The sequence below is a fragment of the Salvia miltiorrhiza genome, chromosome 2 (genome assembly GCF_028751815.1).
Source record: "Salvia miltiorrhiza cultivar Shanhuang (shh) chromosome 2, IMPLAD_Smil_shh, whole genome shotgun sequence".
NCBI classification, from domain to species: Eukaryota; Viridiplantae; Streptophyta; class Magnoliopsida; order Lamiales; family Lamiaceae; genus Salvia; species Salvia miltiorrhiza.
The window spans coordinates 38962848-38989919 of NC_080388.1; the positions used below are offsets into that span (position 1 = coordinate 38962848).

Below are 27072 nucleotides of genomic sequence, written 5' to 3' on the forward strand. Positions count from 1 at the left end.
TATCCCCCAAATTCCAAAATTGATCATTTATTTTGACGAAAAGAAAAATAAAAGTGCAGATTAGACAGAGACTGCAAAGAGATTTAATTCCCAGATGAAGAATCCGACTATGAGAGATCTCTTTGGAGATGAGACGCCGGATCTCCACGGTTGCGCTGGCCTCCAATGAGTTCTTGCGTCGAGTCACAAAACCAGTATGGAAGCTAAAGATCGAACATAAATAATCCCCCCTGCAAGCAGAATGAACTACTTAGTTGCAAAACACCCAAAAATCAAATCCATTGGCGAAAGAAGCCCCAAGTGACAAAAAGAACAAAAACAAGAATCTAATATAAACTACACAAACAATTAAAAGGGGTTATCAGGTACTGATTTTGCTTGAAATTCCCCTGCAATATTACCCACAGCGAGAAAGAAAAAAATCCAATAATTAAGCAAACTAAAAGAAACAAAATTCACATGCCATTTCATCCAAGATTACATTTTTCTTTTTAATCAAGCAAAACCCAGCAGCCACAACAATCAAGAATATCCAAGCAACAAGATCCCAAACACAAAATTACACACATTCCTCAGTTAACAAAACTAACTCCAATCTCTCCAGATAACCCCAATTGGAAACGCTTAAACATAGACAAGGGAGATGAGGTTTTTGATGGAGAAGGGGGCGGCGTGGATTCTCGCCGCTCGCCGTTGAAATAGAGAGGGAGATGAGGTTTTTGATGGTGAAAATCGTGACGGCCCGACGATCTTGCTGGGCCTCCGACGGTTTAGGGAGGAGGAAGAAAGGAGGTGCGGTGGCGGCGGCTGTATCGGCGGAGGTAGAGGGAGGTTTGATGCTTCAAAATCTGTAAATGAGAGAGAAAGAGAGAGAGATAGAGAGGTTTGTAGAGGAGAGGCCGCATAAAATGGGGGAGTGATTTCCGTGCTTTCAGTTTTTACCCAATAGATAGTTACTTTAATGCCCTTTTCTAATTAAAATTAATATTTCGAAATTTGGTTTAATACATTAAAAGTTGGAAACTAAATTAATCTCAACCGCATGATTAAGTGGTTTGAATGATGGAGATTAATTCTTTATTCTCTATACTTAGGATCATTCTTTGTTTAACTTGATATATATATATATATATATATATATATGGTTGCATTATACAGAAACACAATATTAGATGGAGAATGGAGTCGCAATCTGGTTCATCAGATCAATCTTGATCAAAGGCTGAGATTTGAAGTTAATATAATTAAAATTGGTAAGATTCATAATATCCCTTAATTTACTCTCTTCTCTCTCCTCTCTCCTCTCACGTCACCCCTCACCTCTCTCCTCTCTCTCTCTCGTCCCCTCTCTCCTCTCTCTCTCTCTCTCTCTCTTAAAATCAAAATACATAATTAAGTTCATGACAAGTTCAACACAAGTTCAGAAGTTCAACAAATTCAGAAGTTCAGAAGTTCAAGACAAGTTCAAGACAAGTTCAATAACACAAGTTCAGAAGTTCAACAAATTCAGAAGTTCAAGACAAGTTTAAGACAAGTTTAAGACAAGTTCAACACAAGTTCAACACAAGTTCGAACCCCTAAAGTGACGTTCTGTGTGTGTGTGCGTGTTCTGTGTGTGTGTGTGTTCTGTGTGAGAGACGAGAGAGAGAGAAGGAAAAGGGAAGGGAGAGAGAGAGAAATGAGAGAGGAGAGAGGAGAGAGGAGAGAGGGAAAAAGTGACGGAAGAGAAAGAGAGGAGAGAGGGATGTGAGTAATTTAAGGGATACTAATATTAGCTTTTAATCTCAGCCCTTGATTAAAATCGATCTAACGAACGAGATTATGACTCTAGACTTTGCAAATATTTATGTTCTTGTTGAACTCTTCCCTATATATATATATATATATATATATATAGGGAGAGGTTCAGGAAAGAACCATAAATAAAAAAAGAACGGAGAACCATTTTCAGCCATTCGATCATCAAGATCTACGGTGGATACATCATCTTGTTGGATGAATGCAGATCCTGGGTTCGAATCCTGAAGGGAGCAATTTTTTTTATTTTTTTTAGTGCATTAATTTTAACAGCGAATGCATTAATTTTTACAGTGAATGCATTAGATTTGATGGTTCTCTCGTTCTCACAAATAATGTAGTTCTCTCTAGAACCACACCCTATATATATATATATATATATATATATATATATATATATATATATATATATATATATATATATATAGCACACACGTATCCTTCACGAATCGCACCCTATAATTTTTCAAAAACCCGTATCCCTGCACCCGAATCGTATCGCTCCCGCACCCGCCCCCTCGCACCTATGCAATCTAGCCCACACATAATTACCCACACATATTTTGAAAAAATGTGTAGGTGAAACAATTTGAAACTTTCAATTAGTTATTGACATTTAAAATGTGTAGCAGAAAATTTATTTGTAACATTTATTATATGGCAGGAATTCTTTTTTAAGTTTTATTTTATTTAATGAAGTTTATTTTTATATTTGGTGTGCACCTCTATTAATTTTTTTAAACCACACATAATATATGTGTGGATAATAATTTTTATATTTATATTTTGACAAATTAAAGTAAATTTAATTTTATTTTTATATATTAGTGCCAACTAATCAATTGATTTCTCTACAATTATACAATAAAATAAAAATTAAATACTCTTTAATATTAAAATAGGCATAAAAAAATAAGAATGAATATGTTAAAAAAACACAAGAATTAAAATAGGCATAAAAATTAAATACTAGTCTTTAACATTAAAATCGAACTCAATAAAGAGTAGGATTGTTTAAACTCTCAACAACTAAAAGACAAGAAAATATTAACAAACTAATCAATGTCATTAGAACTACCCCTATTGTAATTTTTACCCCACTCAAAACAACTTTATCAGCTTTCTTAGTACCCGTGTCAGCACCCAAATGGGGCACTTTTTCGTGAACGGAGGGAGTAGCTGATATCTTTCAGTAATTAATAAAGGTAAATACCTTTATGCTTTTAATATATATATAGATAGTTGAACTATTACTAGTATATATATATATATACTAAACACATGCACACACGTCACTTATATATATATATATATATATATATATATATATATATATATATATATATATATAGGGAGAGGTTCAAGAAAGAACCATAAATAAAAGAAGACCGGAGAATCATTTTCAGTCATTCGATCATCAAGATCTACGGTGGATGCATTATCTTGTTGGATGAATGCAGATCCTGGGTTCGAATCCTGAAGGGAGCATTTTTTTTAATGCAGATACTGGGTTCGAATCCTGAAGGGAGCATTTTTTTTAGTGCATTAATTTTAACAGCGAATGCATTAATTTTTACAGTGAATGCATTAGATTTGATGGTTCTCCCGTTCTCACAAATAATGTAGTTCTCTCTAGAACCACACCCTATATATATATATATATATATATATATATATATATATATATATATATAGGGTGTGGTTAATATAGAGAACTACATTATTTGTGAGAACGGGAGAACCATCAAATCTAATGCATTCACTGTAAAAATTAATGCATTCGCTGTTAAAACTAATGCACTAAATTTTTTTTTAAAAAATGCTCCCTTCAGGATTCGAACCCAGGTTCTATATTCATCCAACAAGATGATGCATCCACCCTAGATCTTGATGATCGAATGGCTGAAAATGGTTCTCCGTTCTTTTTTTATTTATGGTTCTTTCTTGAACCTCTCCCTATATATATATATATATAGTATTTTTTTTCTTAATATTTATATTTAAGCACATTTAGTTTTATTTAATTATTATTGAATTTTTACGTACAATACAAAACGTGGGTTTCGATTGAAATTTTCAAAGCTAATGTGTGAGATTTATTTAATTCATGCCATGAATTTTAATTATTATCCATTTTAATATTATGTCGGCTATATGTGTTCATAAATGAGGTATCGTTAGGGGCTCATTAAATAGGTCCAGGATGTCACAATTCTTGGTATGCCACAATGCGATTTGATGTTAAATTTAGGTTGTAATCTTTGTTGCCAGGGACTCGCTAAATGGGTCCAAGACATTAATAGTTCTTGGTATGCCACCGTGCGACTTGATGTTATGAATGTTATGGCCATATGTGTCATCATTTTATTAACATTGACAATTATTGCATGACGTCCCACATTGAGTATACTTGTATGCTCATCCCACATTTTTATCATCTCAGGTAAATAATGTTGGAGGCGTTGGAGATATCGAATGGGCATGTCAAGGAGAAACTTTTTGCATCTAGTTAAAATATATATAATGTTTTTTTTTTGTGTTATGTAAATTTTGAGTTTAAAAACTATTCGTAAATTATGTAAAATTAGTGTTGTCTTGACTTCTTAAAATCGTGTAGATAGGAACTTTAGTTTTGATTAAATATTTATGCAAATACTTTATCTCTCATAAATTATTAGTATTCTAATTATTATTATTAGTAGTAGTATTATAAATTATTATTATTATTATTATTATTATTATTATTATTATTATTATTATTATTATTATTATTATTATTATTATTATTATTATTATTATTTGTGAGATTTGAACTTAAAATAAGACTAGGATGTTACAAATAAATTATCATCAATACGTTTTTTTATACTCCCTCCGTCCCATAAAAATATGCATAGTTTTCATTTTTTATCCATCCTATAAAAACATGCATTAATGCATAGTCCATTTATAGTAATAATTTTTCCCCTAAACATCACAATCAATGTGAGACAATTTCTCCACTCACACTATATTTTACAGGATTTCTTAAAATCCATGTCGTCTCAATCTATGCATGTTTTTATGGAATATAGAAGACAAAACAAAACTTGGACGGAGGGAGTATCTTTTATTATATATAATTGCAATCTTTAATATGAATTATCACTATAGTTTCATTTATGGATCAAACTATACAAATTGTATGAAATACTTAGTATAAATAACTAGTAAGTTATGCTTTGTAGTTCTACTTAATAAATAGTCAATTACAAATGTGATGCAAAACAAATGACTATTAGTTGAATATCATATATCTACATATGATAATTACATAATTACATTAATATATAGAGTAAAATTTTGAAGTAGCCAAAATGAAGCATAAAACACAATTTATGGCCACACATTGAAAAAACACAAAATTTGGCCATTTTTATTGATTTGGACGTTTTTACCCTTAATGAGGCGGACCGGGTAGGATCAGGCACGCGGGTCGCGTGCCGGGTCGGGTTAGGCACTTATGGCACTATTAGTGCCATAAGTGCCAAGATTTTACTTTGGTTTTATTTTGGATTTTCGTTGGCACTTATGGCACTAATAGTGCCAAAAATGCCAACGGAAATTTAAAATAAAACCAAGTAAAATGGTCATTTGGGCACTTATGGCACTAATAGTGCCATAAGTGCCATACGTGCAGCACAAATACAGAAACAACATCATTTAAAACCTAAATGGAACATCTGAACCCTAAATGGAACATCTAAACCCCAAATGGATAATCTAAACACTAAATGGAATATCTAAACCCTATGGGGAAGTGTGCACGTATGGCACTTATGGCACTAATAGTGCCATAAGTGCCATACGTGCAGCACAGATCAGATCAGATCAGATCTGTCGATGGCTGAAATCGAAGGAGGCGGAGATCAGATCTGCCGATGGAGGAGGTGGCGCAACGATCAGATTAGATCCACCGCCGCCGCCTCATCAGATCAGATCCAAAAAATCATCCCAGACACGCCCAAAAAAATTAGAAAAAATCAGAAACTCGAAATTCCCCCAATCGAAACGATGTCGTTGAACAACGAGAGCTCATCGTCGCCCACGGCGGCAGCCAACCGTCGACACTACGCCTTTGCTTGGCGACCAGAGCCCCAGCAATCGCTCCCGCTTCCTCGGCCTCCGCGGCGCAGCTCGCTTTCTCCACCGCGCTAGCAGCCACGGCCGCTCCACATGAGAGCCCTTCGTCTGCGTCTGCGAAACTACGCCGGAACAAATCGAGGAGCGCCAGAGTGATTGGGCCAAATCGAAGAACTGCAGTGCGATGGGTAAAAAGGACAAATTAGGCATTCCACCTAATTAATGGCTAAATTTTAATGTTTTTAGATTTAGGGCTAAATTTTGATTTTGTATGCTCAATAGGGCCATTCGGCCCTATTGTTTCTTAATATATATCTACAAGGGAGATGATAGAGGAATGTGAAATCTACAAAAAAAAAATTAAAAAAATGGACAATCCCTTACGGTACACGTTTAGGGCACACGGTTAGAATATATGGTACACAATTAGTGTTTTCTTACACGGTTACATAGTGTGTGCACAGATAATCATACTGTGTAGTGTGTACCCGTGTACATTTGTAAATCATAGTTTTGGTGATATTTTTAAAGTTCAATATCAAATAAATCATCACTAATACGTTTTTTAGATCTTTTATTATATGCAAAGACAATCTTCGATAATGAATTATATATCACTATAGTTTCATTTATGAGTCGAGCTATACTAATTGTATGAAATACTTAATATAAAGAACTAGTAAGTTCTACTTAATAAAGAGTCAAATCTTAATAAATTCTAATCGTGTTCACTGTGTACAAAGCCGTGTACTTAAGAACAACCCTAAAAATTAAATATTTTTATACCTGACATGCAATTCTTTTGAGTCCACAACCTTAGATAAACTTGTGTCCTACTTTGACAAACCGTGTACCAAGTTCAAATCAAGTTTTGAATTTTTTACTGTGTTTCTTGTTTTTTGATGCACGATTTTGTTACTTCATTTTAGTAAATTTAATGAATCTACCAACACACATTGAGGTAATTAATGATTTTCACGAGGAAATAAAATGAGACATCTTATTAGGCAAATTTATAGCCGATTTTTGTGTTAAAGTTTCGAAAATTTGGATATCCTCATCTTTAAATGCGAAAAAAATAATTAAAAAATATTATATGTTTATTAAAGTCAACATCATCACTTTTAAGGGTATTTTAGAATTTGCACTTCAAACATGGCTACAAAACTTATAAATTTTATGGAGGAGGATAAAAGACTTTCATGTTTTATAAAATAGGCTACTCTTATGCACAAAAACTTGGGTACAAGCGGGTTATACCCTGACCCATATCCTGATCCAAATCGTGTAAATGACGTTATTTGGTTATACAAATGACACCACCTATAATTGACACTATTTAGTTAGACAAATGACGCTGTCTATAATTGACACTATTTGGTTATATATATAAATGACATTATGACATTTTAAAATGTTATAAACAGTGTCATTTGTATAACCGAATAGTGTCATTTACACAATTAGTGTCATTTATATAATCGAATAGTGTCAATTATACACAGTATCATTTACAATGTTATAGTGTCATTTATACGCATTGTCATTTGTATAACCGAATAGTGTAAATTACAGACAATGTCATTTGTATAACCGAATAGTGTTATTTACATGATTCGAATCAGAATACGGGTTCGAGTCAGGGTGCAATCCGATTATACGATACAACCGGTTGTACACAAGACTAATTCACTCTTGTGTATTGACGCATTTATAATCTTATTCTCTCTTAAAAAAAAGGACAAAGTAAAACATTTACTATTTAATCCTTATCAAAAAAAAAAAAAACATTTACTATTTAATACTTTTAAGATTTTGATATATTATCGTGGGGTTCGTATAACAAAATTTATTTGATCAAAGACAAAATTTAAATTATGTGGGAACACATCATATAGGCCGATAGGGATGGCAACGGGCCGGATTTGGACCGGGTCTGGCCAATACCAGATCCGTGGATCCAGATCCGTTTTTACGGATCTGGATCTCAATTTTTTGGACCTGACGGATCTGGATTTGGATATGGATCTGGATCTCAGTTTTGAAAACGGATCTGGATCTGGATCTTGAAATTTTAGATCCGGATCCGGCCCAGATCCGACTCGTGGATCTGTTTTATTTTATATATATATTTTTTTATATTTTATATTTAGTTTACTAATAATATTAACTAAATTAAAAATAATAAATAAATTATATTCAAAAGAATAAAAACTAAAAGTAATTAGATAAAAGTATTTTGTGTTATATTTTTCATGATGGAAATTAAATGTTGTTGATTTTGTGAATTTTTTTAATTTAATTTAAAAATAGTAGATCCATGGATCTGGACCCGTGGACCCGCAGATCTTACGGATATGAATCTGGATCCAAAATTTTCAGATCCACGGATCTGAATCTGGATCTGGTATATGAAAACGGATCTGGATCTGGTATTGGCCAGACCCGGTCCAGATCCGGCCCGTTGCCATCCCTATATAGGCGTGGTTTCAGTTTGTACTTTGTACGGTCCATGGATGTTGGTTGTGTAAATTACTATAATGAATTTTAACTTTTATGGTGCGTTCCCATTGATTGTAAATTTATTATGGAAAAAAAAAGATAAACAAAATTTCACCTTTTAAATCTTTCATTTCTTTTCCCACATTTCCTACTTGACCCTTACTCATACCTCATTTACACTACAAATGAGGGATAATATTGATAATATTATCCCTCATTTGTAGTGTAAATGAGGTATGAGTAAGGATCAAGTAGGAAATGTGGGTAAAGAAATGAAGGATTTAAATGGTGAAATTTTGTTTATCCTTCATTTTTCTATGAAGGATAATATTGATAATATTATCCCTCATTTGTAGTGTAAATGAGGTATGAGTAAGGATCAAGTAGGAAATGTGGGTAAAGAAATGAAGGATTTAAATGGTGAAATTTTGTTTATCCTTCATTTTTCTATGATAAATTTACAACCAAGGAGAACGCAGCCTTAAATGAAAAGATAATTGGGATAGGCAAATTAGCCAAATCATGTTTTCCAAATTTCCAAATTTGATTTTACGAGTTTGAGTTATATATTTTGGGGTTTTGAACCTAATAATTAGACACAGCCACACAGTTCCTTTGCGGAGACTCCCTCAATTATAATTAACTATTATGAATCTTTTAGTGCCTATATGAATTTGGTAACAATATCCATGAATCATAGTAGAAAACTAATTTCTATCTTTCGATGATTATAAAAAATTTATATTCAAAATTCCTATATGAATTTGGTAACAATATCCATGAATCATAGTAGAAGACTAATTTCTATCTTTCGATGATTATAAAAAATTTATATTCAAAATTTGTGATAAGCAAGAAAAAAGATGTTGACGATCTATTCAGCTTACATCTAGAGAAGTCAAGTTTTTTTTTTTTACATGTATTTAGTAAAGAGAGAACTCAAGATGATGTAGCAGTTGACAAGCAAGAAAAAAGATGTTGATGATCTTATTCAATTGAACACACTCAACTGAACATAATACATAAAGATCAGCAAGGAAGTCAATCAACTCAATACAAGACAACTAATAGAATTGCCCCAAAGTAACCTTATTCGAAGATGCTAAAGATGCTCTATTGAATCGTACAAGTCTGACATCAAATTCTCAGATAATCTAAAAATTTAGAGATTGTGTACAATATTACAGACAAATTCCCAATATTTTTACAGACATTTGATCACTGAAATTGAATTAGTCCGAGATTATCTGAGATGAAGTTGATTCGATATTCATTTTGTCATAATTTATGATTAATAACTGGTAATCTAAAATTCATAAGTCAAAATTAATTTCAAATAATATTATTTTAAAATTGAATCACAAATGGTATTTACTGACGAAACAAAATATCATAAAATTAATTTAATCTAATTCTATTTAACAATTCAAATCATTTAACACTTCAAGTCAAACGACCCTTAATTTTTTATTTGAGTTGCTCTAGATACTCCCTCCGTCCCTTTATTGATGGCTGTTTCTTTTCGACACGGGTATTAAGGAGAGTGATATTAGAAGAAAAGTTATATGGTCCCACATGTTTCATGAATCTTAAATATTGTTAATAAAGAAGGCCTTTGGTCCTCCATAAATCTGCTGCCACCGCCACAGGCGAGGCTGCGACTGTCCCTTCACCTTATTTGTGCTTGTCTTCTCCCTCCACCCCTACACAACCAACAAAGAAAATCAAGAAATTCACTACATTCAAGAAATCCAAGAAATTAATTCAAAAAAAAAATTGAGGGTGAACATGCCATTCTATAGCCTTAGCCCAGAAAATCTCTCTGGAAATTCGATAAACCCAGGTGAGAACAATGAACTCACACTCAATTTAACTGGAAAACCCCCCAAATTCTCATTCTATAGCCCTAGCCCATTGCCTAGTTAATTCAAGCAAGAAAAAATAATAAAAAAAAAATCAACAAAAGAGGGTGGAGGCGGTAGAGCCTCTGTTCTTCGATTTTTCACAGATTCAGAGGAGGTGGAGGTGGCAGCGGAGATCCGGAGCCCTAATTTTTGGAGATTAAAGAGGAGGTTGGAGACAAGCGAACTGGAGGACAAAAGAGGAGGGTGGAGGCAGTGGGTGGAAGCGGCGTCGCCGCGTCGCGTCGCCATGCCCTCACCTTCGTCTCTTCTTCCTCTGCACCGGCGACGATTTTAGATCGCCAACTCAAGCGACACAGCAGAGGAAAGGCGATGGAGAATAGGGAAGGAAAATAGGCGAGAGGCAGAGGGCGCTCTCCGACGTCGTTGCAACAAGTCCAACGAGCAACCAGTAGAGGAGGAAAGGCAGCGAGCGTGTAGTAGCTGAGAGAGAGCAATCGGGAGAGAGAGAGTTAGGAGTGATTGATGCATTTTTTTTGTTTTAGGGTTAAGAGTGATTTGCCTCTAATTAACAATTTGTTCATTTTCTGAATTAATTAGTGTAGCTAATCACACTAAGAAACATGTCATTATACATGAGACAACCAAAAAGGAAAAATAATGAGACGGATGGAGTAATAGTTTGACTCCAAAGATTCCCCAAAATTCGAATCTTCCCTTCCACGCAAGAATCACCTACAAAATGCCACACCGCAACTAAGGGTGCCTCCAACGGCACCTGTTTCTAGTTTCTTAATTTAAGAACTGCCATTGGAGAGTTTAGAAACTGGTTCCCAAATTAAAACCAAGAAACCAGGTGCAAATATGCACCCAGTTTCTAACTGCCGAGTGGGACCGCAAAAATGAGAAAGCAAGCATTTCAAGTTTATTTTATTGACTTTGTTGCCAACTTTTTGGCTTTGGGAAGCGTGCCACTCTTATTTTATTTGATTCCATTTTTCGGTCACAGACTCATCCTTTTTTTTTTTTGCTAACTTTCTATTTCATGCTTCTAGTTTGTAAAATAAATTCATTTGATTATCAACGGCTATATGAAGAAAAAAAAACGGCTAAATTTTAAGAAATTTTAATAATAACGGTAAAATTCTTAAAATTTTCTATATATACTTCACTTCATTTTTCATTCTTTACACATCTTCCCAATATTTCTATCTTCTTGTCTTTGTTTTCTCTACAAGTAAAATGACGGATTCAAACTCTGAAAATTCCGACTCCAGTAATTCAAGCTTCCAAAATTTTCAAAGTTATTTTCCAAATTCGCAATATCATCACATGTCTTACCCTCAACAACAATTTCCAAACAATTTTCAAATGTCTTCGAATTTTTCTCAACAATTATTATGTTTATGTAGTTTCAATTAATGTAATTTTAATATTTGCAATGTAATATGAATTTTATTAATGTAATTTTAATTATTATTTATAATTTTAAATTTAATTTATTTTATTAAATTAGATAATTAATATATAGAAATTAATTTAAAACTAAAATTAAAATATATAAATAATAATGCAAATAAAATTAATTGGTATATATATATAGATAGATATATATATACATATATATAAAGGGAGTGAGTATTATGGTGGGACCCTAAAAGAGTAAGAAACTGGTATATATATATATATATATATATATATATATATATATATAAAGGGAGTGAGTATTATGGTGGGACCCTAAAAGAGTAAGAAACTGGTTTATTGTTGGAGGAGATGTGAAAAAAAAAAGTAGGTGAATTTCTAAAGCTGATATGGCACTGATGTGGCAATTTTAGAAATTAGAAATTGGCTCATGATTGGAGGCACCCTAAGTCAACAACTACCCTTTCTCTACTGTTAACGCACGAGATCATCGTACTCGTATTTCTTCGGTAGTCCGCGATACACATGATCGTTACCCGGATGTATTTATGTGCTCTCCAAATTTCCGTTGGCACAAAAAAAGTAGTTTTCGTTTCAATTTCGCTCTCCCTCCAGACTCTTCCCTCTCATCTCGTTCTTCGTTTTCTCTCTCTACAGATACAATCTATTGATACAGATACACCCAAAATTAGGCGCTGTATGCATCTTTAGTCGCGATATTCTGCGCGGAATTCCCCTCTCTCTCTGTCGTTTTCCTGGTGTTGTTTTGCTCCCTTTTGGAGGAAATGGACATGATCGCTGTGAAGGATTCGAGCATTCTGATGATTTGTTGCTACGCTATTGGTGGAGGAATGGTTGCCGGCAAACGAATAGCTAGACGGTCTGTGAAAACTTTTATAATACCTACTGTGCCTCGAAGTTGTAAGTTCAGGGCTTTCTAAACTCGAAGTTAGGGTTTCGTTATCTGTCTGTTTTTTAGTGTTATTGGAGCTGAAACTTGGATTCTTGTCGTATAATCTCGGTGGTTTTCTTGTTCTTCAAGTGTATTGCTTTTAAAATTGAGGCGAAAGGATTTTCTGGTTTTGACACTTCTGCTGTCTCCATTGAACTAGCGATTTGGAGAATTTGTGTGAAATTCCTTCTGTTATTTGCAAGTTGACTACCTGGAGAATTGTGAAATTTCATTCTGGGCTAAGTGTATGGTGGAGTTTGAGTTGATTGCTGAGCTTTGATGAGTATATCTGTTGGGGGTTGAAGTTGAGTTGAGTGTTGTTTTTGCATTGTGGTGAAACTTAGGATTTAGGTTTTCACTAGATTAGCTTCAAGGTAGCCTACTTTTCTTGAAGAGTTTGACGGGCAGGGAGGATGGAATTAGGTTTCCCAAAGACTAGCATTGGTAATTTGAAAGAGCAGTTGTTAAGGACAACTCTCCGTAATGTGCGAGCACAGGGGCATCCATATGTCGAGCTTAGGGAAGATGGGAAGAAATTGATCTTTTTCTGTACTATGTGTCTTGCACCTTGTTATGGCGATTCAAGCTTGTTTGATCACTTGAAGGGCCATTTTCACACTGAAAGACTAGCCACTGCACAAGTTACGCTGCTCAAACCAAATCCATGGCCGTTCAATGATGGTGTGTTTTTCTTCCATGATTTTATGGAGGAGAAAAGTAAAAGCTTACCTGCTTCAGACTGTGGCCAAAACAAGTTGCTAGATATCCATAATGCTGGCACAGATAGCCTTGCGATGGTTAAATATAATGCAAATGCTGGACCAGTTGCTAGTTCACAGAGTTCACAGGAGAGCGAGGATAATGCCGATTGTGATGAAAATCCCAGTAGTTCTACCTTGGATGGTGATGGAACTGGTCGGCTACTAGTTATCCCGGGTGTTCTGCAAAAAGACGAGGTTTCTGATTTGGTGGCGCGGCATATTGGAGTTGGAAAAATTGGTGCCAGGTTTAGTGAGAAGGATGGGGTCTCCAGTGAAATTCGTAGAATATGGTGTGAATGGCTAGGGAATGCGGATGCTACCACTGAGGATGTTGATGAGACTCCTGAGCATGACTTTGCTATTGTTACATTTTCTTACAACTATAACTTGGGACGGAAGGGGTTACTTGATGGTTTCAGATATTTGCTTCCATCGAGTCCTCATTCAGAAGCTGAGGACAGTGGCTCTTCTAGAGGCAAGAAGAGGAAGTCATTTTCTGATCCAGAGGATATAAGTGAAGCCTTAAGAAATCAAGATGACTCTTCTGGGGAAGAGTCTCAATCTTCAAATAGTTCAAAGTCAAAAGTGCTGTTCTCTGGAAATGATGATCAGTTGGTGCATTCTCGCATTCTTTCGAGCAAGACTATGAGGAAACAATTAAGAAACCAACACCGTATCGCCTCTGAGAGGACTTGTGATATATGCCAACAGAAGATGCTGCCGAACAAAGATGTTGCTGCTCTGTTAAACAGGAAGACCGGAAAGCTTGTATGCAGTAGTAGAAATTTTACTGGGGTCAGACATCATCTGAACTTCTCTTTTCCAATAATTAGCCCGCAGACATTAGAGTGTGTTTCATTTTTATTACAGTGTGTTTCATTACAGTGGGGTTTGACATTTCTCCAGGCTAATATTTGTCTTCTTTGTATACAGGCATTCCATCTTTTTCACATATCCTGTCTCATTCACTGGATACTGCTCTTTGAGGTTGTTTTTGCCAAGCAGACACATGAGCCCAAAGTAAAACTGAGATCCAGGAAGAAGGCTAAAGGCAAGAACGGGCAGAAGCCTGAGATACAGGACAGGAAAATTTGCTCAGCATTCTGTTCTGAATGCCAGGGCACTGGTATAATAATTGATGGGGATGACCTTGAGATACCAACTGTCCCGCTTTCTGAGGTTTTTTTTGGTCTTTTCTAGAACTTAGTTTCTGTATCTGAACAACCTTCACAGTTTGTATAACTTCTTCAAATACTTTGCATTCTTTTTGGCAAGGTTTTCCTTTGTTTTCGTAGAGAGCACACACACACACACACACTCTCTCTCTCTCTCTCTCTCTGCTAACTGTTTCTTATGTTTTCATTCTAGATATTCCATTATAAGATCAAACTGTGTGATGCTCGCAAAGCCTGGATAAAAAGCCCTGAAATGCTGGATAATTGCTCATTGGGCTTTTATTTCCCTCAGCAGTCTGATGAAATATATCAGGTGAAGGTCGTGTGATCTTACAATACATGCTGTACGCCTCAAGCTATACTAGTCAGGGCAATTTTATCTGTCCACAGCTATGATATCTAGGTGTGCAAACATGGCATTGACGCTAACAATTATAATTTGATTCCTTATATGTCAGGAAACTGTAGCACCACTGAAATTGCTGCACTTCTATCGAGCTGATGAGTAGATAGATTTCGTTGAGCCTTGTTCATCCACTGATGATACTGCTGTGTGGAAATCACTTCTGACGCCTGCATCTGTGATGGGTGATGATTCTGAAGAAACCAATGGTATGTACTGTATAGGTTTAGAAGGCAGTTTTTAACCGGACAGCTTAGGTGCTTATGTACGTCGTATTTGCTTACATCTGTTCATTGTAAATACATTGCAATCGTTTGAGAAGATTTACTATGAAGTTCTTCCTCGTACAAATTTGAATGTGTAGCTATCAGATGATGTCATCTGAGTTTCTGTTGATTCAATTTGCGATTCATTTGGCTGCCTTTTTGGAATTTTTGTAGAGATTTATAGCGATTTCTGCAGAAATATATTTGGCTACCTTTTAGTAATGTTTAAACAGAAGAATGCAGACCATCTATTGCTGTTGATGAAGGCGTCGACGCTTTCATGGCAAAAGGAAGAAGATGAACAACCGAACAACCCCACCACTATAAGGAATTCTTGTACATATAAAATGTCAATCTTAATTGGGCTTGGATATGTTTTTGTTCGGTTTGATCTGAATGATTTTTTTCATTCTCAAAATTTTGACATAAGCCTCTTATTTACGGACTAGTGCCAAAATATTTAAGTAAAAATAATAAATTAAATTAACATACATAAATTTTCTTGATAATTATATTCTTTTAATCAAAACAGGACGTGTGTTTTCTTCGATCAAACTCCTTGGAAAATTACATATTTCTGCTAGGATGTTAGCCTTTTTAACAAAGAGATCACAACCTCCAATTATTTACGAATGCCAATGGTGTGAAACATCAAACAGCCATAGGGGATAATTGAAATATAACAGAGCCGAACGGGCTCTGTTAAATTTATTCTCGCCCTCTCTCAAACTCTAGTTTTCTCTACACGCGTGTACTTTATAATAATAATGTATAATATTAATTTTATTATTAAAATAATTTAAAATTATTCAATAGCTATAATTATCATTACACTTTAGACAAAGTTGAAAATTTATATTTTTTAATTGAGTAATTAATGTGAATTATTTCATTTCATTTTAAAATATACATGTTTCACTTATTTATATTTTGATTGTGTTTAATATTTATATTTATTTATATAAATATTTCATTTAATTTCAATGTTGGCTGTGCATACTAGTAGTATAAAGAAGTAGAAAGTATGTAGACTTATCTTTCTCCAGCTCTCAAAATAACTCTTACGTGAAGTCTTGATGATGAGAAGCCGTTGTTGTTGTTGGATTGGCAGTGCAGTTGTATCTTGGATGACTATGAGATCCTGGGCGTCATCTGTAAAGGCTCATTCGGCGTGACTGTTGCAGGAGATCGTCGATCGGTACCAGGTATTACAACCTCATCACACATTATCACCTCGTCTTTAAACAATATATAAAAATTTTCTCCTTATTTGGTTTTCCTACTTGCTTATTTTGCTGCTTATTTTGCTTCTAAAAGTTAGTGTAGTAGTATAAAAAATTGTATTGGCCACTCATTCTGCTAACTCCAAATCCATGAGGAAGCATGATATATTCACGCGTGATTGGATGCATAGGATAAGACACGAGTAACAAGTCTCCTAGAAAGGGCAAACCATTAACTGGACTATGCACTAGTTCATGAAGAGGGAGGTCGAAGTTGCAGACTTATTTTCCAACAATGCTCGTCACAGTTAAGATCAACGATCTTGTATCGCTTTGAGCCCCACTCAACTATAGCGAGATTTGAAAAGATGCTACCTTGACAAACTAGGGAATCTTGAGAGGATATATAATATGATTTCCGATGCTAGATTTTTGAAGAAATCTTGCCACATTTTGCTCTGTTTTCTTGATTTTGCGCTGTCGAAAAAAAGGTAGTAATATCCAAGAGTTAATCAAACAAGTTTAGTTTAACCTTCAACTATTTGATATTTTTATAAGAATTTAAACAAGGGCAACTATTTTATTTTGTTCCAATGTATTAGCATTTTAACGAAATGTCTCATCTTTAGGATAAATGCATAGAAATATTATTGTATTAGATTTTGATTATTTGTGTTTCATAGACACTTGAATGTTGACGTGGAATGCTGAGAATCCAAATTAGCAAATTGCGTGGATTTTATGATGGAAAAAGATTACTATATAAATACATGAAAGCAAAAATAGCAACGTATTAAACAAACAACACTTGCAATTTTTATTTTGAAACACGTAATGAAATTTGACCAAAAAGTTGAAAGACGTGTTTTTCCAAGTCACAAAACAAATTGAAATTTAGGAAAACAAACTGAAGACGAAGTCGCATCCGTAGGCCAACTTTTCCCCAAATCACTATTCGCGACAACGATTCCTACTCAAATCGATTTCTCTGACCTCACTCACGACAACGACGAAGAAGCAAGGCAGCACCCACTGGGGCGAAGACGAAGAAGGAAAGTGTGACTCTGAAAATACTTTCATTCTCAGATTCACCTTCCTTGATCAACAGTAGAAAAAGTGACACCGTTGACTGAACATTTACTTGAAGAGGACTCTATGGATTGAAAGCTTTGCATCCCGAGAAATGCCGGCTGCTTTGGGTGAGGCAGCTCTACGATCTCACGGCTAAGCATCGACAACACTGTAGACGCATTAGGCCTATCTGCTGCCATTTCTTGCACACATAGCAGACCTACGTTTGCATATCTCAATATATCATCTTCCATTCTACCATCATATATTGCAGGATCTATCAACTTTACTATCCTTCCTTCATTCCACAACTTCCAAGCCTGTGCATGATTACAAAAGGTTAGATTACTTTACCATCTCTTGTGAATATGACATCAAATATACTCTCCAAGAACACAACGACTTACACAAGCTGTAAGGAAGAGTTGTTGATCTTCATCATAAAAACTGGAATTCTTCTTTCCACTCACAATTTCTATTAATAGGACGCCAAAGCTATAGACATCAGATTTTTCAGAGAATATTCCACGATGTGCATATTCCGGGGACATATAGCCACTGCAACCATGAAGCTCAAGATCAGCATGGCAACAAGAAATTTGTGATTTAAAAATATTATACTACTTGAATGAGGCAATCAGTAAGTGCTCACAATGTCCCAACAACCCTTGTTGTATTGGCTTCATCATCCTTGCCACCAAAAATCCTTGCCATACCAAAGTCGGAGATTTTAGGGTTCAACTCCTCATCCAACAAGATATTACTTGGCTTGAGATCTCTGTGAATAATCTTTAACCTTGAATCGCGATGTAGGTAAAGCAGGCCTCGACAAATCCCCTCAATAATTAGTTTGCGTCTTTGCCAATCAAGAAAGTCATGTTTAAGTGAACCTGAGATAGGTATTTGTTACCCAATAGAACAACTCCTAACAAATTTATAAATGAACAGCATATTTGCAGTAGCCTCTGCAATAACATACGACCAAATGAAAATTGAGAATTATAGACATACCAAAGAGATAGGCGTCCAAGCTTCCATTGGGCATATATTCATAAACAAGCAATTTTTCTTCAATCTCCACACAGCAACCAAGAAGTCTGACAAGATTGCGGTGCTGAAGCCTTGAAATGACCTCAACCTCATTCATGAACTCATCCACCCCTTGATTAGAGGATCTAGCCAGCCTTTTTACAGCAATTTCTACTCCATTTTGCAATCTCCCCTGAAAAGTAGCTATAGAATCACATTCCTTATTACAAACTACAAAACTCAAAATACTTGAGAAAATCTTGAAAGAAGAAGAAATACTTTGTAAACAGAACCAAAGCCACCCTGTCCAAGCTTATTGGCACGATCAAAATTGTCTGTTGCATTTGAAAGCATCATAAATGTAAAAATAGGTAACTCCTCAAGTTGAACTGCATGTGTATCATGTTTGAATGCCCTTTCTTCAGAATATCCAGTATCAATTTCCTTGGTGTTGAAGAATAGCAATCTACTTCTATGCTTCCTTGCTGCTTAAAATGTGTGTGAGAGAGAGGGACATGTTGTATAAAATGATAAAATATCTGATAAAAACTAGTGTCCGTTGAGAATGAAGTAGGATGAATATATTACCTCTGTATTTGAACAACAGTTTCAGCAGAAAGTATGCACACAGAGCAACAAGTATACTCCCCAAAACAACTGTTGTGACAATAATTGTTCTGCGGTTTTGTTTCTTATCTGGTGAATATCACAGGAGACAAATGAATGAACTTATATAATAATTTGTTAAACTTGGTTCTATCAGAAGTGTACAGAATCACATGCATGGGAAATAAAGGGATGAATTACCTAGCTTGTTCTGAATATGGCAATCGAATGTACTAGTCATCACCACCGCAACTCACCCCACCCAAGACCTGAGGTCCTGGATTTGAGTCCTCTGTCGCATGGTCTTTAAAATTTATTTATTTACTTATAGTATAATTTATCAAAAAAAAAAGAATGGAGGAAAAATTATTTCATACTCCCTCCGTCTCACCTATCTTGAGACTCTTTCTATTTTGGACGTCCCACTTATCTTGAGACCTTTTTTTATTTGGCAAAAGTTTTACCTTTTATTCACCTTTTCATTTTTTTATCTACACACATAACACATCTTTCTTAATTCCTGTGCAAAAAAAGCTCATTATAGCTGGGACGGAGGAAGTAAATGATGCCTCACTTTTTTTTTTTCCTCCCATTCCTTCCAAACATTTCTTCATATGCTTGCATAAATAAGTTTTTGTAAAAAAAAAAAACAGAAAGAAAGAAGAACAGAAACGAGGGGTGTGTGAGGTGTAAAAAGATGGTCAACTTGAGAACATTAAATAGCGGCCACGCCAAAAATGCGAATGCGAAGACTATGACAAATGAGTATATTTTGAATTGCGCGTGGTATGAAAATTAGGCTAAATGATGCCGGAACTGAGATGATAGCAAAATCCAATTAAAGAGGTTATTAATATAACAAAAAATTGAGGCTATGCGGTTGGGAGCAGAGAAAAAGAAGGAATATATTAGTACCGTTTTGGTTGGGGGCATTTGAGCAAGTGGATTCAGATGTACCATTAGCACAGTGGCAAGCAAACGATCCTGATGGATTGGAGCCGCACTCTCCACCGGATCCCAAGCAGCTCTCGCAGTTCTGGTTATCCGCCAACCACTGGATCGAGAATCCAGTTTGAAGAGATGCCTCCAATGAAGAAAGGGAGGGATTTGTTGCCAACCGGGCGGCCTCAGTTTGATCGAGCCGAACAGTAATTTGAGGGCCGTTGCATGTGATACTAATATTCGGCAGCAGGGGTAGGGCTATTGTGGTGAAGTAAGCCAAACCATTTATTTCTCCGTTGCCATTGCAATCGAACTGATTGGGCTGTGGGAGTTGTGTCTGACCACTGCAACCGTAGACCAGAGTGATCTCCTGATCATTAGCGGCCGAGTAAAGAGTGTAGAAGGTGGGATTTACAGATGTGTTGAAGAGTTGTGGAGAACAAGTGTTGATCCATAGGTCGTTTCTGGCGACGGTGAGGGTCTGCTTCTGGTTGTTGATATGACGGACGCGGTAGATTATCTGTGAGGTGTTAATGAGGGGAACGCCCTCTTGGCAGCTCATCTCGAACCCCGGAAAGCCGCACGAAACTGGGCGGTCTCCCCCGTAGAATGGATACGGGATATCTGTTTCGTCTCCACACTGAAATGGCTGCCTGCAGATTTCGTAATCACTTTGGCACACCCTACCCGGGATTCTGAATACTATGAGGCTCACGAGCATGAGGAGGAGATTCATTATTCTTGTTTGGCTGAGCCTGAGAGGGGAATTGGTTACGAGAGTTTGGTTTTGTTTAATGTCTGAAATGCGACTTTGAGTCGTATGCGTGGACTGACTTTAGTTCATAGGAATGCAGGAGGAATTGAATACAGGATGATGGTAATAGCTAAGTCAACAATTATCCATCTAGATGTAGTAGCCGAGTCAAACTCCTATATATGTATAATGATCGAAGAAGATGCCCGGAGCCTGTCAGGTGAGCTTGTTTCTTGTGCTCTTTGTTATATTCCGTGTAATTCATCTGTCCTCCTCTTCCTTTAGCTCATATCCGGTGTTCATAGGAAAAAATTCATATTGTGTGGGCATCCTTTATCATTTAGATTAAGGTACAAATCCACCCCTAAAACACCCCTAAAGCGTATCCTTTCCCATTCTCGTCGTTGGCCCAAATAAACCCCAAAAGTCCATGAAAAGGGTACCATTTAAACCCAATGCTTAAACGGCAGAATCACTATCCAACACTATCCCCTCCCCTTCACCATCTCTGCAAAACCCTCCGGTACAGTTGCCGCCGCCTTACAGAATGGATGAACAATTCTCTATTTATGTTAGGAAATTGGGGTTTATTTTTGGGAAACAATGGTGATACAGTTGGAGCAGCAAATCATTATTATAAGAATAGTGGCTCGCTTGACAGCAATTGGGGTTTATTTTTGTACAATTTCTTGTTGAATTTTGCGATATGCTTTTCTTAGCTGTTGTTGATTTTTGTTGTGAAGTTGTCGTTTTGATGCGAATTTGGTGTTAACTAAGCCCCAATTTGAACTGAATTGGATATGATGAATTGGTATTTTTTTCCCCGGAGATTTTTCCACGGGTTGATTGGTGGTTTTATTTTGGATTTAGCTGTTTAAGAACTTGTGTTAGTTTGTTATATTTGATGAGCCATTATCGAAATGGGCAAGAAGAAATCAGATAAGGTTGTTGTTGGTTCAAAGTCCAAGCAGGGTGGTAAGGAGAAGTTCTCAGTGACTGAATTGCTCGCGAGCATGGACGCAAAATCTGATGAACCGAAGAAAGCCAGCGCTTCCAATAAACCTAAGCCAAAAGCTGCTCCTAAAGCTTCATCTTATATTGGTTCCAAACGCAGATGCCAGAGGGTTTTGCGGTGAGTTTCGATTCTGTACGGCGGCGGTGCCGGAAGGTTTTGCAAAGAATGGTGAAGGGGAGAGGGGGTGGTGGTGGATAGTGGATCCCACTCAGAAATTAAAAAAAAAAAAAAAGTTAACGGCGTGATTTTGCCGTTTAAGCACTAGGTTTAAATGTACCCTTTTCATGAATTTTGGGGGTTTATTTGAGCCAACGTCGAGAATAGGGAGGGATACGCTAGGGGTGTCTAGTTTAGGGGTGGATTTGTACCTTAACCCTTATCATTTTACCCTTTACAACTAGGAGTGTAAGTGAGTCGAGCTAGCTCGCGAACTACTCAGGATCGACTAAAAAATTACTCATAATCGACTCGGTATTAGTCGAGTCGAGCTCGAGCTACTCGACTAGGTATCGAGCTAGAGTTCGAGTTTCATCATATACTCGCGAGCATAATCGAGCTTTAAAAAGAATTTACAATTTTATCCTTATACTATAGCTTAATTACTAATATAGCCTCTTATGTATGAGACGAGCTTAAACGAGCTCAAGCTCACCGAGCTTAAAAGAGCTCAAACTCGATTAAGATTCAACAATCGAGACAAACCGAGTCGAGCTCGAGCTCACTAAATATGTCATCCAGTCGAGCTCGAGCTCAAAAATATTAAACTCGAACGAGTCGAGTCGAGCTCGAGCTTTATACATATTACCGAGTTCGAAGTTGAGCATGTCAATATTCGACTCGATTCGACTTGTTTACACCCCTATTCACAACCACCATTTTACCATTTTAAGATTAAAAAACTTAAAAATTGGTCAAATTTAAATTCACAACTAGAACTAATATTGGTTGAGAATTCGAGTTTTAAAATTACAATTCACACCAACACTAGCAATTCAGTTGAACCGAAAATTATTGTTACTCAAATCACCTTGCCTCAATTGAAATATTTTGTGAACACTCACTTCACTGTGATTGCGAACACCAATATTAACAAATTCAAAAAATATATTTATAATTACTTATACTAAACACATGAAGCAACGAAATTGTTGTTCTGCCTTGGGAAAGCAAATTGTTGGTGCTTTCGGAAGAAGACGCCGACCATAAACCTATGAATAGGAGAGAGTCGTTCGTTCTACCTTGGGAAAACAGCTTCTGCGACGGCGATTGCAACGAAAATGGACTGTTGAGTCTGTTCTGGTACGATCGATCGATCGTTGTACGGACGACGGAGAGAGAGAGAGAGAGAGAGGAGTCCATCAGAGTGCACGCTGTGAGAGAGAAAGATAGATGAGATCACGAGAGTTGTTATAAACTAGAGAGAAACGATAGAATAGAGAAGATAATATGTATTAAGCGTATTCAATATGAGGGTTAAAGGCCTCTGTTTATACAAGTAGGAAGCTAGGGTTTTAGGGAGATTTCTTGGTCAACACACATAAGATATATCTAGAAGATATATTTACAACACTTCTCCTTGATTGACCAATCCCTAAAACAAAAATGTTGCCTCATTAAAACCTTGCTAGGAAAACCCAATGGGACAAAACCTAGTCGAAGGAAAAAGAGTACAATTGCTTCCCCTGAATTTGAAATCATTGAATATCTTTGAGTCGACGCATGCCGATCTCGTGTACCAACTTTCTGAATGTCGAAGTCGGTAATGCCTTGGTGAATAAGTCCGCCAGATTATCACTTGAGCGAATTTGTTGAACGTCGATATCGCCATCCTTTTGAAGGTCGTGTGTGTAGAAGAGCTTGGGAGAAATATGCTTCATTCTATCGCCTTTGATGTATCATTCCTTGAGTTGCGTGATGCAATCAGCATTGTCTTCGTATAAAATAATTGGTTTGGCCTTTGATGAAGCTAGCTCGCACAGCTCTAGAATATGACTCGTCACATTTCTCAACCATACACATTCTCGACTTATTTCGTGGATTGCAATTATTTCAGAATAATTTGAGGATGTTGCAGTCAAGGTTTGCTTCACAGATTTCCATGATATAGCAGTTCCACCACATGTGAAAACGCATCTAGTTTGTGACTTAACTTCATGTGGATCGGATAAAAATCCTGCATCCGAGTACCCTACTAGAGTATTATCAGATTTTTCTTGATAATATAATTCAAGGTTAATGGTACCCTTTAGATAACGTAGAATGTGTTTAACACCATTCCAATGTCTCAAAGTGGGTGCAATGCTAAATCTTGCTAGAAAATTTACAGAAAAAAAACTATTTCCGGTCTAGTATTATTAGCCAGATAAGTCAACGCTCCAATTGCACTTAGATATGGTACTTCAGGACCAAGTATCGTTTCACCCTCTTCAATTGGTCGAAATGGATATTTCTTGGTATAATGAGATCTAACGACCATTGGTGATGTTAATGAATGTGCATTATCCATGTAAAAGCGTTTTAACACTTTTTCTGTATATGTGGATTGATGGATAAACGTTCCTCCACGGATACGTTCCATTTGCAAACCAAGACAAAACTTTGTCTTTCCCAAATCTTTCATCTCAATTCTTTCTTCAAATATTCAGCAGTTTTTATTGAGCTCTTCAGGAGTCCCAATTAAATTTAAATCATCAACATAAACTGCTATGATTGCAAATCCGCTTTCGGTTTTCTTAATGAAAACATAAGGGCAAATATCTTTATTCTTGTATCCTTCTTTCAAAAGATACTCGTTCAGTCTATTGTACCATATACGACTAGACCGTTTCAGCCCATACAACGATTTTTGCAGTTTAATTGAATACATGCTTTTGGGTTTTTACTGCAATCCTTCAGGCATTTTTTAAATCATTCAGAAATTTTCATATATATGTCATTATCTAATGACCAATATAGATAAGCAGTTACTACATCCATAAGGCGCATATCAAGCCTTTGTGACACAGCCAAACTAATCAAAATCTGAAAGTAATAGCGTTCATTACAGGAGAGTATATTTCCTCATAATCAATTCCTGGTTTTTGTGAGAAACCTTGTGCTACGAGTTTTGCTCTATATCTCGTAACTTCATTTTTCTCGGTTCTCTTTCTAACAAAGATCCACTTGTTTTCAACATGGATTTTAGATTCCGGTGTTAGGGCTATATATCCAAATACTTTCCGGTTATCACAGGAATTTAATTCCCTTTCTATAGCTTCTTTTCACTTTGGCCAATCAATTCTCTGTTTGCATTCTGCAACAGATTTTAGTTGAGGATCCTCATTTAAAACATGAAGAGCTATATGAAATGCAAATATATCATCAACAATGATATTTTCTCTCTCTAGTATCTGATGTAAATAATTTATAGAGATCTCATGATTTTCATATACTTGTAATTCTTTGGGAATTACATCGCTTTCATTTGTTGATTAGTCATTTTCGTCATTGTTTGGTTTCCATCTTGCCCCTTTCTTTTTCTAGGCATAGAATCTTTGGAACCAACTGGTCGACCATGTTTTTGACGAATTTTAGACTCATTTGCTGCCAAAGCTATATGTCCTTCAGGGAAATCAATTTTAGTTTGAGTATTTGCAGCATGTATGTGAGATTGTGTCACTTTTCTTGTATCTACAAAAGCATTAGGAATTTGATTTGCAATCTTTTGCAAATGAATGATCTTTTCAATTTCTTGTTCACATTGATTTGTTCTAGAATCAAAATGTGATAAGTTTTTCTCATTCCAAGAGAGTTCTTTGTGCTTTTCTGGATGTAGATTTGTTACTCATAATGTTGGAAATGTCATTTCGTCAAAATGACAATCTGCAAAACTTGCAGAAAATAAACAACTTGTTAAAGGTTCTATATACCTTATAACCGAAGGTGAATCAAATCCAACATATATCCCAAGTCTTTGTTGGGGACCCATTTTTGTTCGTTGTGGGGGGTGCAATTGGGACTTAAACCGTGCAACCAAAAGTTCGTAAGTGAGAAACATCAGGTTCTCAGCAAAAAATAATTTGCATGGGGAAGTATTCATGATTGGCTTATGTCGAACTAATGTTGCAGCATGTAATATGACAAGATCCCAAACAATAGTTGGGAGTTTTGATTTCATAAGTAATGGTCTAGCAATAATTTGAAGACGTTTAATCAATGATTCTGCTAAACCATTTTGAGTATGGACACAAGCTACTGGATATTCAATCTCAATTTCAATAGCCATACAATAGTTTTCAAATGCTTGAGACGTAAACTCAGTAGTGATTTGAGCAAGTAGTCTAGCAAATGTTGCATTTCTAGTAGAAAGCAAGCATACATGTGACCATCTAGAAAAAGTATCAATCAATACCATAAAGTATCGAAAAGGTCCACAAGGTGGATGTATAAGTCCACAAATGTCTCCTTGAATTCTTTCTAAGAAAGATGGAGATTCAGTATTATCCTTCGTATATGAAGGTCTAATGACTAACTTGCCTTGCGCACAAGCATCGCATGTCATTCATTGTTATGTTGTGCCCATATAAATTATTGATTATTCGGCGCATTATAGTTGTTCTAGGATGTCCAAACCTATCATGCCAAAGCTTAAAGCTTTTGTGTCATTGAACTTCACGTTCACGACATGGTTTGTCTCAATTGCTTTTATGAATGTATAATACATTCCAGAAGGTAGTGATGCTAATTTTTCTTTTGTCAGCTTATAGCATGAAACAAAAGAATTTATGCAAAGATATTCATTTCTACCTTTCACACAATTGTCTCGATGTGGTATCCATTATTACAGACATTATTGAAACTTAGTAAGTTACTTACTAAAGTGCAGGGCATTTTCAATATCTAATTTAGTATCATTTGGCAAAATGATACAAGCTCTTCCGGAGCCTTCAATGATGTTTGATGCACCTGATATTGTGTTAACATTATTCTCATCTAATGTCAACTTAAGGAAATACTTCTTCTTTTGAAGAATAATATGTGTATTTATTTACCAAGACAAATATCACAAGATTTCATATGATATTAGTGTTTAGATGTTCATGCCTTGTTAAAAACCTCTCCGCAAAAACCTTATAGGAAAAATTCAGTAGAGAAAAAGAGTACAAGACATATATATTTACTCATCTAT

At 35.8% G+C, this 27072-nt stretch overlaps 2 protein-coding genes and 1 long non-coding RNA gene across 3 annotated transcripts; 1 reads left to right on the plus strand and 2 right to left on the minus strand.

Moving 5' to 3' along the window:
• On the minus strand, positions 1-962 carry LOC131012359 (uncharacterized). Its single transcript, XR_009097302.1, has 2 exons — positions 482-962; positions 1-230 (listed from the first exon to the last, which is right to left on the minus strand). It is a non-coding gene; the product is annotated as an uncharacterized LOC131012359 (long non-coding RNA).
• An 11196-nt stretch (positions 963-12158) lies between these two features.
• On the plus strand, positions 12159-15418 carry LOC131012360 (uncharacterized). The gene is made up of 4 exons (XM_057940285.1): positions 12159-14216; positions 14355-14600; positions 14790-14909; positions 15055-15418. Exons 1-4 carry the CDS (start codon positions 13074-13076, stop codon positions 15103-15105), a joined length of 1560 nt encoding a protein of 519 aa, XP_057796268.1. The 5' UTR covers positions 12159-13073; the 3' UTR covers positions 15106-15418.
• A 1863-nt stretch (positions 15419-17281) lies between these two features.
• On the minus strand, positions 17282-21338 carry LOC131012366 (G-type lectin S-receptor-like serine/threonine-protein kinase SD1-13). Its single transcript, XM_057940297.1, has 7 exons — positions 20110-21338; positions 19177-19284; positions 18868-19073; positions 18571-18781; positions 18212-18449; positions 17967-18117; positions 17282-17879 (listed from the first exon to the last, which is right to left on the minus strand). The coding sequence occupies exons 1-7, from the start codon at positions 20870-20872 to the stop codon at positions 17577-17579; spliced, it is 1980 nt and encodes a 659-aa protein (XP_057796280.1). The 5' UTR covers positions 20873-21338; the 3' UTR covers positions 17282-17576.
• Positions 21339-27072: the final 5734 nt, after the last annotated feature.